The sequence below is a fragment of the Ananas comosus genome, linkage group 3 (genome assembly GCF_001540865.1).
Source record: "Ananas comosus cultivar F153 linkage group 3, ASM154086v1, whole genome shotgun sequence".
NCBI classification, from domain to species: Eukaryota; Viridiplantae; Streptophyta; class Magnoliopsida; order Poales; family Bromeliaceae; genus Ananas; species Ananas comosus.
Window position 1 is genome coordinate 6,569,972 of NC_033623.1, and position 14,660 is coordinate 6,584,631.

Here is a 14,660-nt window from a genome sequence, read left to right on the forward strand (position 1 = left end):
ATTCACATGGAAATTCACCGAAGCCTCTCACATGACCTATAGCATTGAGAGGCCATGTAAGTAATAGTTTTCATTTAGTATAAAATCACTTCGAATTGCATGATCGAACACCCTCTTTAGAGAATTCATTGTAAAAATATCTCGGTTACTACATAAAGATGATAAATTGTGGATATCACTTAGTGTCAATGCTCGGCATGCTAGTTAACAATTGAAATACAATATCTATATTATCCTTATATAAGCATTAATCAACGGCACCATGACCATATCAAGAGTGAAGAAGAATAAAGGATAGGAATAGGCGAACCAAATGGTGGAGTAGGACCATTTTGGGCTAAGTATCCACCTTGAATCACAAACTCGACGTCTTCCGCGCGTCGCCAGCTTCTTGTCATTCACTCGGTCCTAAAGAGAAATACAAGAACATCACAAACTCCTTTATGGTTCCAAAAACTCATTATACTAGTCGTACCCTACCATGAGGCCTCAAGGCTTCAATCCATCAACCCTAGGTCAATCACCAAAAATTACACATTTTTGTATATAGAGGGCCTGAGGTTTCCGCCTTAGCTCAAGCTTTTACCAATTTTGGGGAATCTCCAAATACAACCAAGAAAACCCTAAGCTTTTCCATATGATGCCAACATCATGCCTTCAGTACAAAGAAACCCCAAATCAACTCCAAAATCCTAAAAACATGAAATTAACGACAACTAACCAAGGATTTGAGAGTTCAAGAGCAACTCACCTTGATTCACAAACTTTTTCCTTTCATCCAAGAAAAGCTTGCCTGGGCAGAGATTGTCGTTTCCTTCTCGTCGTTTCCTTCTCGTGAAGCTTCTACTCTCACTTGTGCATCTCGAGGAGCGAGAATTTGGCCTCTGTTTGCTTCGAAGCTAGAAGGAGAGGGAGATAGTGAGGAGAGAGTGATAGAGGGTTGGAGAGGTAAAGAGAGCAAGAAAGAGAGAGTAGGCATAGGTTGGCTTCTCTAACTTGAGGGATCCCCTATATAAAGATGGGTTGTAACTGTCATGCCTTGGGCCCTAGCGAAAGCGTACTCGGGCACGTGCACAGACCCTTCGTGTGTGCAAGGACACCCTCCTGGTACACACATGGTGTCTACAATCACAACATCCACCAAGAAGATACATCCTATGTATGGTGATCAGGGCAGGTAAACATAAGCTAAGCTAGTTTAAATATTTCAAAGGACTATATATGATTCAAATGTGTAGCTCATTACTCCACCGACATGACCTCAAATATGACACATAACCATCACATAAAAACATAACTCCAAGCTCATCATCTACAAAAAGTACAACTTAAAATATACATACCACTCTACCATATAGAGATCTCTCAATGGTCTATCTATATAAGAACATCCACATCTCTCTCATACACCTCAAAACGAAAGATGTAAGGGTCCACCTCTAGATGGTCTTAGTCGGGATGGCTGTAGCTAGAGCAACGTTGTTGCTGCGGTCCCGAGTCTCTCCTGCGATAGAAGGCTCTGAAATAAAAACAAATAATCAATAGGGGTGAAAACTACAAAAATATAGTTTCCAGTGGCTAGCTGCTAAAAAAGGCATACTCTTCTACTACGTCAACTGAGGCATAGATAATAAACTGCTGGGATGTAAATAGCAGGAAAAAAATTAGAGTTGAACTGAAAAGTAAATCTACTACTATCATGCTTCTATATAATGATATAATGAAGTACTATCATGAATGTCCAACTACTATGATTGCATCAACTATGTTGTGATGTTTAAGTGCCAAGTTTTATTAACTTTTATCCATTCTTTTGAGGACTTACATAAGGTAAAGTTCTAGCTTGCACCATGCCTCATGGTCCTGTGGTAGTCAACATCTCCACCCTAGAGATGAGACGCTCTCACGAAGTCCCAATTGAAGCTCAATCAAGTATGGGCGAGGATGGTGTCGTGATGGCTATACCTTTGGAGGGTTGAGCTTGTAGGGAGCAACTCTACCAAGCATATGCGAATGAGCATATATGGCTCTTGCAAGCTTTGGTCTCATCCAACATGTCTAAAGACAACCTCCATCTTTGACCCCTTTGGTCACGTACATTGTTTGTTTTACTATTTCTTGTCTCAACTTGTATTCAAGAAGAAATAACTAGTGTCATGATCATGTATCAACTATAAAAGGAACAAACATTTCAACTCAACTATAACATGTATAGGAGCCAAACTGCTTATGTCACACATAGATGAGTTGTACTACAAACAATAAGCTTCATGTACAATGAAGTGCATGCATCATGTATCATATGGCCTTTACTATAGATTAATTTCCTAACATGCAAATAACCATGGAACCACATGCTAATTCATTCTTAAATATTCTAGTTAGCAAGCTAGAATATAGAATAAGCTCAACAACGGAGTAGAAGACATAACGGGGAGTTCACCGATTTCAGTTTGGTCGAGCCCACTGGATAGTTATCGAAGCTCTTTCGCTTCCTCAATCAAAATTGCCCCCTCTTCTTTCCTAGTACAAAGAAAACTTTTCAAGGGGTACAACCTTTTATAAATTTTATCCCAAAATTCACCAAAATCACATAAAAAATAGGTGAAAAATACCTCAAAACAAGAAATCCTTAGTAATCCTTCAAACCAAGGCAATGGGGCTTCAAAGAAGGTTCTAAACATAACCAATTTCATCCCAAAAGCCCTTAGTTGAGAATTTGCAAAATAGTAGTAGTTTTTTAAAAACTAGAAATTCTACCAATTACTTTTCATTTTTGCAAATTAGAGAGTTTAGGAAGGTTACCAACCTTAATTTAAGCTCTAAACCCAAGCTCAAGTGTTGAGGTTGAAGATTGAAAGCTCCAAACAATTCCCTTTCCAAGTCGCTTGCTCCACACTTAGCTCAAAATGCTCCTAATCCCATAGAGAAGGAAGAAAAAGAAGGAAGCTAAGTGGAATTGGAAGAAAAGAGAAAGAATAAGAAGAAAAGATGAAGAAATAAGCAAAACTCACCTTTTGCCAAGCTTGTTGCGTTCAAAGGGATGAAGTGAAGGGAGAATTTATAGGCTGCTACAAAATCCCCATGAGCCCTCCATGTTTTAGAAATTACAACCTGCGAAATTTCATGTTTTATAGCGTTGAGTACTGGTATTCGAACCAGAGTACCGGTGCACCACCATTGTGTTTCGGTACTCAGGGCTAGTTCCGTAAAATCCAAACCCTGTATGCAGTTGATCTTTCCTGCGTACTGGTATTTGAAGCATTCGTATCGATACTCACAAAAATCAGTACTGGTACACTTTCTAGTTCCGCAAAACTCGAGAGCTTATCCAACCCATTCACCACTAGGTACCGGTATACCATCTCCAGTATCGGTACTCCATGTCAAAACTGCAGTTTGCAGATTTTGGCCGCCGGAGTTCGTTTTTGCGTCGAAAACACTTGCGTGAACGTCAAACTCAACCGAAATTAGCTGAATAGTATTAAATACTGTTTCTCTCAGTAGAAATCCGTAATTTGCAAATGTTTAGTGTACTGTAGTAACAATTGCATATAAAGCCCCCTTCTCCCAAACAGCTCTAGCAGCGGAAAGTTCGGGCCTCTATGGAAGTCTGAATCCTAAATGTCCAATAGGGCATCTCGTAGCTAAAGTCCGGACCTCTCTCCCCGAAGTTCGGACTTCTCTTCCAAGGTTTGGATCCCGAATGCTATTCTGCACGAAGCCTGCTCAGTGTCCGGACTTCCTTGGCAAGGTTTCAATTTTGAAGCAACTTCAAGGTCTAAGTTCTGATGATTCAGCAACTTCAAGGTCCAGACTTCTCCATCAAGGTTTGGACTTTGAAGTTTCAATTTTCAAAAACTTGCTCTAGAAACTTCCGTTTTCAATCTTTTTTTATCCAAACTTGGTCCCAAGCTATCTTTTAGCCATTCAATTCAAACACGCACAAATCATTTTGTGGCAAATTCATCTGTACTTTGCCTTATTTGGATAGGTTTCAGTATACTAAAACTGAAATTCGTATATTACAGTTTGTGCTCTTGTCACCTGTATTTTGATTTGTTAAACTTTCATTCAAAAGTGGAAAGTTGTGATCTAATTATTGTTGCCTAAGGTTATGCCTTTCAAAACCAAGAATGAATGCCAATAAGATGATTGCTAACAAAGCCTAGGAGACTCGACTGGCTAAATTATTATTTCAACTAATGTACTGAACCAGAAAGGGGATGCAATTTTTTTTGTCTTGGTGAATCTTTGGGCAGCACATTCTCATTATCTCCCTTTTTTTTTTATTTCAGTTTTTCTGTCTCTTGTCACTTTTTGTTTCTCAACTGAATTTAATTATGTCAATTCTTCTTCATATGTTTCTTACTCTTTCTTGCGATTATTTTCTATGGCTTTCTTTAACAGATTTTCATATATGTTTTAATCATCCGATTAATCCTTTTCCAAAGTTTGTTGGTCCATATCTTACATAACAACCATTTAAAATCTCCATAATTATATTTTTAGGGTATGCGTGTTGGACTATTTGAAAGACATTATGACTACTTTTTATCCATGTGGAAAAAATGGCAATATAGAGAAATTTAAACGTTGTTGTTAATTTTAACAAGGATTGCAATGCCGCAGTGCGGCACAACACAACAGAGCGGCACCAGGTGTGCCAATGTCATTGCACCTTCCATGCCCATGGCACGCCACTGGTGCATTGGCGCGAATTTTTTTAATTAAAGTTTCATGAAAAAGTAGTTTTTTAAAATGTTTTCCTATTTGTAGAGGTCATAAAAATGGCTTATTTATTACAATTCACACACCTAAGTAAGAATATAGTCATAACATCTTACTAACTTTAAAAACAGAATCATCTTTTATATGTTATGAAAGTGTATGTATGAAACCAAAACCAAAGTCATAATTAGATAAAATTTATAGGAAAACACTACCATGGATAAAATCAATAGATGTAAAATGATAAAAGAAATTTTAGGAAATCTTTTTATTTATATTTTTTCACTAAAAGTTGGTCTTATAATGCACAGGAACTTACTAATTGCTTTTAATGTTAGTAAGATTTTACAAGATTTTCATATTTTAAAGTATGAAAAAATTTTTTGTAAAAGTTTTTTCCTCAAAAATTCAAAGATCTGAAAGTGTAAAAAAACCTATTTTGTCGATAAGTTGGCACGATTTTGTGCCACGTGTCGGCATGGCCTCAGCACGGTACGAGATGGGCGGCATGGGCAATCCTTGACCTTTAGTCATAATGAATAGATGTAATACAGCCATTTGTAATTGATGTTAAATGTTGTAGCTTAATTTTGTATATTTACTATACTCATCTACTTAAAGGGCGAGAAAAGGGTTTCTGCTTTCTGCTTTTTCAGTATGTTATTTCTCTGTTTGCAATTTTGAGCATTAAGATTTACTTATATTTAGATCACGAGTTTTCTCTGCATTGTGTAATATTGACCTATAAATTCTACTTGATTTTTGCAGCTTGTGAAGTTGCTCGAGTCAAAGGAGGCTAATCACATTGAATTTTGTAGAATAAAGAACGTTGTTGATGAAATTATGCACATGAATAGAAACTCCGAGCTCTCAGGTATCCTAAGTATATTGCTTGAACCTGCTTGGGCGGCCACTGGTTTAAAAGTTGAATATGATGTGCTAGTAAGTTATACCTTTTTAGTACAGTATACTGCTACTTAAATATCTAACTTTTACTATTTTATTTTGTTTATGAACTTAATATATTTTTACTTTGTTCGTCTTCAATTATATTTTTGGGGGACTGTTTGTTGGAAATATAATATGGTGCCATTTCATTTTTAGGTGGATGAATGCAGTTTGATCTCTCAAAGAATAGCCGAAATTATATCTCTGGGTGATGAAAGTGATCAGCAAATAAGTTCATTTGAATTTATTCCTGGTGATTTCTTTGAGGATATGGAGTCCTCATGGAAAGGTCGTGTGAAAAGGATGCATGCTGAGGACGCATTTGCTGAAGTGGAGAGAGCTGGCAAGGCATTGTCGATTGCGGTCAGTTTTGGAACCATGTCCCCACCTGCTATGTCCTGTTATTTTTCTGTTAATTGCTTGTTTTTCCCCAGCTGTTATTCCCTGTTATTTTTCGGTTAATTCCTTGTTTTACCAGGGAAAAAAAAACCCCCTTTGATTTTCAAGGGTATGTCACCATTGTTTGTTGTTGATTGTGACTGTTGTAGCTTTTATTTGGGTATTGTTGTAAAAATTCAAGGCATGGATTTACTTGCTGCAGCATGCCTTTGAGTAGATTAGCCATCATCACAGTAGGTGCTGACACTCATCATGTTGACATGGGCTTGCGCACGGAGACCCTTTAACGGGGTAGTATACATTGGCATGGTCAGCACATGCAATTATGCCATTGATGGTGGAATCATTCTACTTACTACCTGCACCTAATAAAAGGTGCTAATTGGCAAATGATAATTGCTGCATTGTGTATTTTCCTGTATTGGTGAATTCAACATTTTTGGCACGACAAGACCGGAATGCATACTGTGAAAAGTTGTGTGAGAACATTACTAGCTTGATTAGAAAAAGGAGAACTTGAATCATCGTACCTTGTATTTCATTAGGTCTTAACTTAGAACAAGGTTTAAAGTGCCATGGCACGGAGGAATGCCGTGGCACGGGGGCGTGCCGTTATGTCCCTGGCATGGTACGGCACAGGGACGCTTGTGTGTCGATAAATACGCATGACCTTCTATTGGCATGTTTTGACACGGACTTATTTCAGTTTTTTTGGTTCCAATAAACTCTTATAATATTATTTTGAAAGATTTAAATAAATAATTATGAATATTTACTATATATATCTTACTATACTCATCAATTAATATGCATCTAAGTTTTTTGTAAGTAAAGTACAACTATACCTGATGAAGAATAGAAATTAAAATACAATAATAAAATTCATAAGTACAATAATTATTTAAAGGGATAATTGCCTATATACCCCTCATACGTTTGAAAATATTCGATTTACCCCTATTTTTTTTTTCTTTCTAAAATACCTCTCATATGTTCCACCGTTATTGCAAAATACCCGCGCAGTTATCTCCTGTTAAGTTAACTTGGGTTAAACGTGAGTTAAACATCTACCACAGTTAAAAAAAAAATAAAATGCCAATTTTGTCCTTAACTTAAGGGCAAATAAGAAATGTTGGTGACGGTATATGGGTATATTGGAAAAGATCAAAAGTCAAAATACTTTTTATGCCCTTGACTTTAAGGGCAAATAAGAAAGTCAGTGATGGTGGAAGGGTATATTTGAAAGGGCAAAATAGTAATTTTACAGAGATAACAGAGTTTATTAACAGATTTGAACTCTAGGGGTATATTAGAAATAGGTTGGAACGTAGAAAGGGTATTTTCAATATTAGCCTTCTAAGAGGGGTAAATCGAAAAGTCGGATACTTTTCAGTGGTACATAAGCAATTGCCCCTTATTTAAATTTACATCTTTACATAGAGATGACTACTTAATTCCACATAGATTGTCGCGCTTGATCATATGGCATATTGTTATCTGCAGATACAAGATTTATTTGACAATGTTGATATAAGTATTGCTGGTATTGTGAGAAAGTCATATATTCCCGATATTACATCCATATTTTTTGTTCTTTTTAAAAATATCTGATCAAAATTTGTTTAGGAGATCGATTTTTGTTCCCCTGATTCACTTAAAGCTTCGCTGTGCGACAAATTTTGACAAAATATTTTGCGAAAAAAAAAGGATGTCTGTGGTGGAAGCAGAGGGCTCGGGTCGTCAATTAAAAATTTGCTCGTATATTGATAAATAAGAAGTAAAAAAAAGGCATCCGCCAGAAAGCAAAAAAAAAGTTGGGGCTCGATTCCCCAGAGAACAAAAGAAAAAGCCAAAAAAAAGCCAAAAAGGAAAAAAAAAATGGGCGGCACGCACAGTACGTGCCGCCGGCATGCACCTGCGTGACGCTCGAGACCATGTGCTTGCCGCGAGACGGGGGGTCCGAGAACCCCCCTGTACCGTGCCCCTATCTTGGGGGCACGGTACGGCACGCCTCCCGTGCCGTACGGCATGGGCGGCACTTTAAAGCTTGCTTAGAAGCATGCCATTACATTCCAATTAATTGTTTAATTTAAGGTACAAAATATCACATGCAAAACTAGCATTGCCATCTCAATTATGTATATTTCCATGCCTTTGTTCAAATATCCTTTTTTATAATTACAACTTCGTTTGTTATTATTATCATTATTATTTTTTTTCGTAGAAGCATGTCATTACGTTCCAATTTAATTGTTTACTTTTAAGGTACAAAATATCACATGGAAAATTAACATTGCCATCTCAATTATGTATATTTACAGTGGCCTTTGTTCAATTATCCTTTTTATCATTACAACTTTGTTTATCTTTTTTTTTTTTTGTTTGTTATTTTGTCCTGTTATGTTCTTAGATCATGGAAGATTTTGTTCCAATTATTGAAAGACTAAAGTCTGTAATGTCTCCTCTGGGTGGTCCAAGAGGTGAAATATGCTATTCAAGAGAGCATGAAGCAGTGTGGTTTAAGGGAAAGCGTTTTATGCCAAAAGTGTGGGCTAACACCCCTGGTGAGGAACAGATAAAGCTACTCAGGCCTGCTACTGATTCAAAAGGGAGGAAGGTTGGGGAGGACTGGTTTACTACAGTGAAGGTCGAGAATGCTATGAGCAGGTATTCAATTAAAGTGGAAATATCTACGTGTATATTCCTGCAAAATCTGAGGTTCATAGTTGTGCTTTTAAAACCTAATTCCTATGTACTCATGTTCTGAGAAAACCAAATTCCCCCATGAATTGGATGATTTCACAACTTGAAGAGTAGGATATTTTTCTAGGAAGCTGCACTGTTGAGCGCCTATTGCTATATTAATGTTTTATCAGATATTTGTATGTAGAAACCTCTTTTACTTGGAACTGTATCCAACTTCCTAAGTGATTGTATTCGGATGAAACTTAAAATCATAATAAGCCGTAGTTTATTTTTTTTTAACCTTCAGTTTTCATTATTGACTTTGTACATATGTTGGGCTTTGTTTTTTGGTTTCAGGTATCACGAAGCTAGTGATAAGGCAAGGAGTAAAGTTCTGGAGCTGTTAAGAGGACTTTCCAGTGAATTGCAGGATAAGATAAACATTCTTGTCTTCTCTTCAATGTTACTCATCATATCAAAGGCACTGTTTAGTCATGTTAGGTGGAGCCTTTTATGCCCTGCTTGTGGAGCCTTTTGTATTACTCTTTTCTTGCTTAGTTTTTCCAAGGAAACAATTAAAAAATACATATACAAAAAGTATGTGGTTGACATAATCTTACATTATTTGTTTAGTTTAGCTCAATATTTGAGTAATAGTCTTGCAAACATGCTTTCTATACTTTAATCTGTAGGAAAAGCTTACTTTTTATGTAAAATGAACTAGATGAAGGGGTCTGGTGCTTGTACTTGACATGATATTTGTCTTTTCATCGCATCAGTAAAACAAATTGAAAGTTGCTTTGATCAATACTACATTGGATCCAAGTAAACTAATTGATAATGTTCACAGTGATACGTGAAATATCTTTTCAATATCTTCACACTAATGTGATAAATATGTGATTTATTCTGATGATTCCTGCACTATTGTTATCTTGTGATTAAGTGGTTTGGCAGCCATATATACGTGTTCTTATTTTAGTTTCGTACATATGATCCTGCCATAATTATGTTCTGCAGTGAAGGTCGACGGAGGAGATGGGTATTCCCTAAGATAAGTGAGTCTTTCTACTCTAAGGTATTAATTCTGAAGCCTTATTGTGTTGAGAAAAGGAGCTGTTATTTACTGTGCTGATGCTATTAATTTTTATTGATTATGATGTTACATATTTCATAACAGATTTGGTTTTAGACTTTTAGTTCAACCTAGTAATTGCACCTTTCTACACATTCCAAGAAAGTATAATTTAAGTTTTCACATTTGATGCAGGATAAAATGGATGCAGAAATTACAAAAGAAATGGCTCTGTTGGGTTTATCTCCTTATTGGCTTGATGTTGCTCAAGGCAATGCGATACTAAACAATATTAAAATGCGCTCGCTGTTCCTTCTGACTGGACCAAATGGTGGTGGTAAATCCAGCATTCTCCGATCAATATGTGCTGCTGCATTACTTGGAATCTGTGGGCTTATGGTGCCAGCTGAGTCAGCCGTCATTCCACATTTTGACTCTATTATGCTACATATGAAAACTTATGATAGTCCTGCAGATGGGAAAAGCTCATTTCAGGTACCAAATTGTCACATCCCTGGGCTCTTTTGTAAAACCTTTTATAGGGAAAACAGTAAAAAATGTACATTTTTTTTTTACCAACACCAAAACCAAAGACTGCCCCAAATGTGCACAGATCTGCTACATGGACAGAGTCTTCCCTGTAAAAATTGACAGTCTTTCCTGTACATTAATGGCGTGGGAATTTAGAGTACAACATCAACCAACACATCAACCAGAATATAGCAATAGGGACAACAGATAGGTAATATACATAACAAGATGAATAACAATTGCCGTAAACCAAAAGAATCTATAAGAAATTACTAAGAAGCATAAAACCTCAATTGCTGAATGATAACTAAAACAGGAGTTGTCTAAACAAAAAGGCATAACTAGAACACAAAGCTATTGTCACAGGGACACGGCTAGCGAATCGCGCCCTCACGCACCGTCCCTGAACCTGACCTCCAATGTTACATGAGGAAAATAGAGGGTGACAAATATATACACATTTTTCAGTGGGTAACGCAAGCCGCCGAAGGTAAGTTGTACTCACTAGTTAATAAAAGAGAGCTATAAGATAGGTATGACTGGTATAAACAGATATAAATGATACAATAGCAAAAAGTAAAGCAAAAAAGGAAGTATGCAACTACATAATTGGAATAGTACCGCCACTGTAACAAAGACAATCAAACATGCGTATGCATCAAGCGGATGAACAGTCCAATATCCAAACCCAATCCAACTACCATCATGTTGGTCTAAAGACCTTTGGCAATGTCATACTTGTGCTCAGTCACTGGGCATATAATCCCACTGCAAAAGATACTGCATAGAGTTCACGGATTGGATCACGACAACTTCCGAAAAGAATACTGTTGTGATGGCCAAACCGCTGATGTATGTGAAATACTCCATGAGCGGTAATGATCGATGCTATATGTTCAATAGCCAAACCAGTGACAAATAACCGTGAGAGATAATGGGTAAACAATCGACAAACAAGGTCAAAACAATATCTCAAAAATAACATGAATAACACTGGGCGATTAGGTCAAATAACTATCATATAATAGTGCAACGAAATAGCAACCTAGGTGATCCACCGACCAACGTTGGTCAGAATGATGTCATGTGTTAGTATAATACTAACTGACCAGGTCAACTAACTGTCATATAATCGACTAATGATATATCTACTGATGTTTAACTCTGACCAACTAGGTCAACATTTGTCATATAATCATGCAATAGTATAACAACCGCTCTACAACTCAAAAGATGAAACAAATATACAATAACTGAAGTAGAGGAACCACAATGATAAGGCAAATGGTGCGAAAGATATACTAAACCATAAAAGAGAACAGAAAGATAAGGGAAGGTAACTAGGTAGGCACCACTTTACCGACTTCAGATCGAAACACCCACCTATAAACCAAATATCTGATTCCGCGACTCCACCAATGTCTCTAGGCACCATGTGAATCTAGACATAAACACCAAGTGTCAATATAAACCGCTACATGTCCACTATACCAACCGACACATTATATCATACCGAAGTGCACCACAACATATTTGGAACATCGCTTCCGCAAATCCGACTTTCAAAACTAGACCAACCCCTCAGCCAACTCTATAAAATTCCAACTGGCTCCCTACATCTAACCGACCATAATCCGCGACATGAAGTCGCCAATAACATGACCTGGTGCAATTGGAATTTCGGTTTCTTTAACCAATTTCCGAACTTTGCCCAAAGAATCACTTATCATGTACATATCAAGGATTATGGTTGGTTTTGTTAAGTTAGTTTATTGTTATTCAACATAGATAAGGTAGCCGAATCATGCTTTGTAGGCTTTTGTTACTGAGGGTTCTAATCCTTTAATTCACCAACGTTATGGACCACAATGTATCAAATCAAATAACAATTGAAACCATTATTCCACCAATAAGACCTTTATTTGATATAAATTCTCTATCAAACATCTAGGAATTTTAGATGACACTCGCATCAAGCATCCATGATTGGTAAAGCTCAGGATAACTATTAGTCAGAAAATTTTGTTTATTCTTTTATGAACATAGCTCAACCACATATATTATTACGTCTTGGCATAATTTAGTGATTTTGTTGCTTGATGGTATCTAATCAGCTAAATCATTTAAAATTTTTTTAAAGCATATTGTCACACATAATAATTATGTGTTTATTGTATCCCTACCTGTGCGGCGTAATATACGGGGCTAGGAAATATCAACCTAATTTGCATACTGGATACACATCTGGATTCAGATTTAGGGCAGATCAGAAAACCTAAAACCATTTCTGACAAAAACAAGGTTACAAAGCTGGACAGTTTATTAACAGTTGGCCTGTTTTCGCCTCTATGGTGCATTTTGAAATGGGCATCTGAATTTTTTTTTATTTTGATTTTACTATCTGGCATAGCAGTGTGTTTGACTTGGTGATTCTGTATCGCACTAACAGTATTTGTAACTTCTTTAATGGAATCTTCCTACCTAAAAGGAAAATTCTGTAACCTAATGGAATTTTCATCTACTCAAAGCAATGTATTGTCGCTCTTTCTGCGGAAACTGGCAGAACTTGGCGCCTTGGTGGGATTCTCTGAAATTACAAGTAAATGAACAGTTTGGTCCTAAAATCAAAATTAATTTCATGAACCTCTTCGAAATGTTCTATAGCTCTGATAAAGCCTATTTGTTTTGACCAGTCATAATTCCTTTTTTTTTTTTTGGCTGTCTCAGGTCTATTTCTCTCATGTGCTATTCTGTGAAAATCTGCATTTTTTTCTTGCATCGCTTTCACTAATACTCTGACATTTTTTGGACCGATTAATGTGATGATCTCAGATTGAAATGTCCGAAATTCGTGCTCTTGTCACGCGAGCTACTGCAAAGAGTCTTGTTCTTGTTGATGAAATATGCAAAGGCACGGAAACCATAAAAGGAACCTGCATAGCTGGTAGTGTTATTGAGACTCTTGATCAAATCGGGTGTCTTGGTATTATATCAACCCACTTACATGGCATTTTCGATTTGCCTTTAGCTACAAAAAATGTTGTTCCCAAAGCTATGGGAATAGAAATTATAGATGGGTACATAAAACCAACTTGGAAGTTAATAGATGGAACTTGCAAAGAGAGCCTCGCCTTTCAAACTGCCGAGAAGGAAGGCATGCCTGAATCGATAATTAGGAGAGCTGAAGAGCTATATGCAGCTGCGAATGCAACTGATAAGTCGACAATTTCCAGCATAAACGAGAAGCACTTTATTTCCAAGTCCACTGTAAATGGTGTTGGTGAATTATTTGACTCGTCGAGAAATGCCTTGGAAATTTCATGGAGTCCCTTAAAGCTATTGCTGAAAGAAGTTGAGAGTGCCATTACTATAATTTGCCAACAGAAACTGATAGAGCTTTACAATAAGAAAATCATTTCAGACCTTGCTGAGGTGACGTGTGTTGCTGTTGGAGCCAGGGAGCAGCCGCCACCCTCAACCGTGGGTACCTCTAGCATCTATGTACTCTTCAGGCCAGACAAGAAATTATATGTTGGACAGGTATTTATTTATTTTTAACCCAAAGAGCTGAGTAGAAATTTAATCCCAAAAGTTTCTTTCCGATTTCTTTTACATCCTTAAGAGAATCAACTACTTTAACATTTTAGTCCCTAAAGTTTGTTGTGTAACAATTAATTCCTTCCCTGGGGCTTCTTGTGGTTATGCTTCTGTTCTTTTGGTTATGCATCCAAACTAACAAACAATACCAGAAAGAAGCAGCCCATTCGCTGGTGCATTTCAATCACATTGAATACAAGCTAAAAATAGAGAGTAAAATGGAAGCACAACCCTGAGACTGTAGACTACCGTAGTTAATTGTCATGTAGGCAAAATGTAGGTGACTAAATTATCCAAAATCAAAAGTCCCAAGAGTGTAATTGAAATTGGGATCAAACTACAAGTTTGTAATTGTCCCAAGTTTTTTATAAACTGTTTCTTGTGTTTTAGACAGCATCAATCTAATAAGATCAACTTCTTAAATTGCAGACGGATGATCTTGTGGGTCGACTTCGTGCGCACCGGTCCAAGGAAGGCATGCAGGATGCTGCTGCTTTATATGTTATAGTTCCGGGAAAGAGCATAGCGAGCCAATTGGAGACTCTGCTCATTAACCAACTCCCATTGAAGGGATTCCAACTCATCAGTAAGGCTGATGGGAAGCATCGGAATTTTGGTACATCGAGTCTTTCTGCCGAAGCTCTTACCATGCACTAATGAAGCAATTTCATTGATGTGACTCGGGAGACCCCAC

General features: G+C 37.0%; 1 protein-coding gene across 3 annotated transcripts in view; it reads left to right on the top strand.

Moving 5' to 3' along the window:
* The window catches only part of LOC109707588 (DNA mismatch repair protein MSH1, mitochondrial), a 90,002-nt gene extending 75,348 nt beyond the window's left edge, over window positions 1-14,654 (top strand). For all 3 annotated transcript variants that reach the window (XM_020228971.1, XM_020228972.1, XM_020228973.1), the window contains 8 exons: window positions 5,500-5,673; window positions 5,836-6,042; window positions 8,489-8,745; window positions 9,121-9,264; window positions 9,784-9,841; window positions 10,034-10,333; window positions 13,202-13,909; window positions 14,396-14,654. In XM_020228971.1, coding sequence (XP_020084560.1) covers window positions 5,500-5,673; window positions 5,836-6,042; window positions 8,489-8,745; window positions 9,121-9,264; window positions 9,784-9,841; window positions 10,034-10,333; window positions 13,202-13,909; window positions 14,396-14,623 — 2,076 coding nt within the window. In that variant the 3' untranslated portion in view covers window positions 14,624-14,654. The remainder of the gene's footprint in view (window positions 1-5,499; window positions 5,674-5,835; window positions 6,043-8,488; window positions 8,746-9,120; window positions 9,265-9,783; window positions 9,842-10,033; window positions 10,334-13,201; window positions 13,910-14,395) is intronic.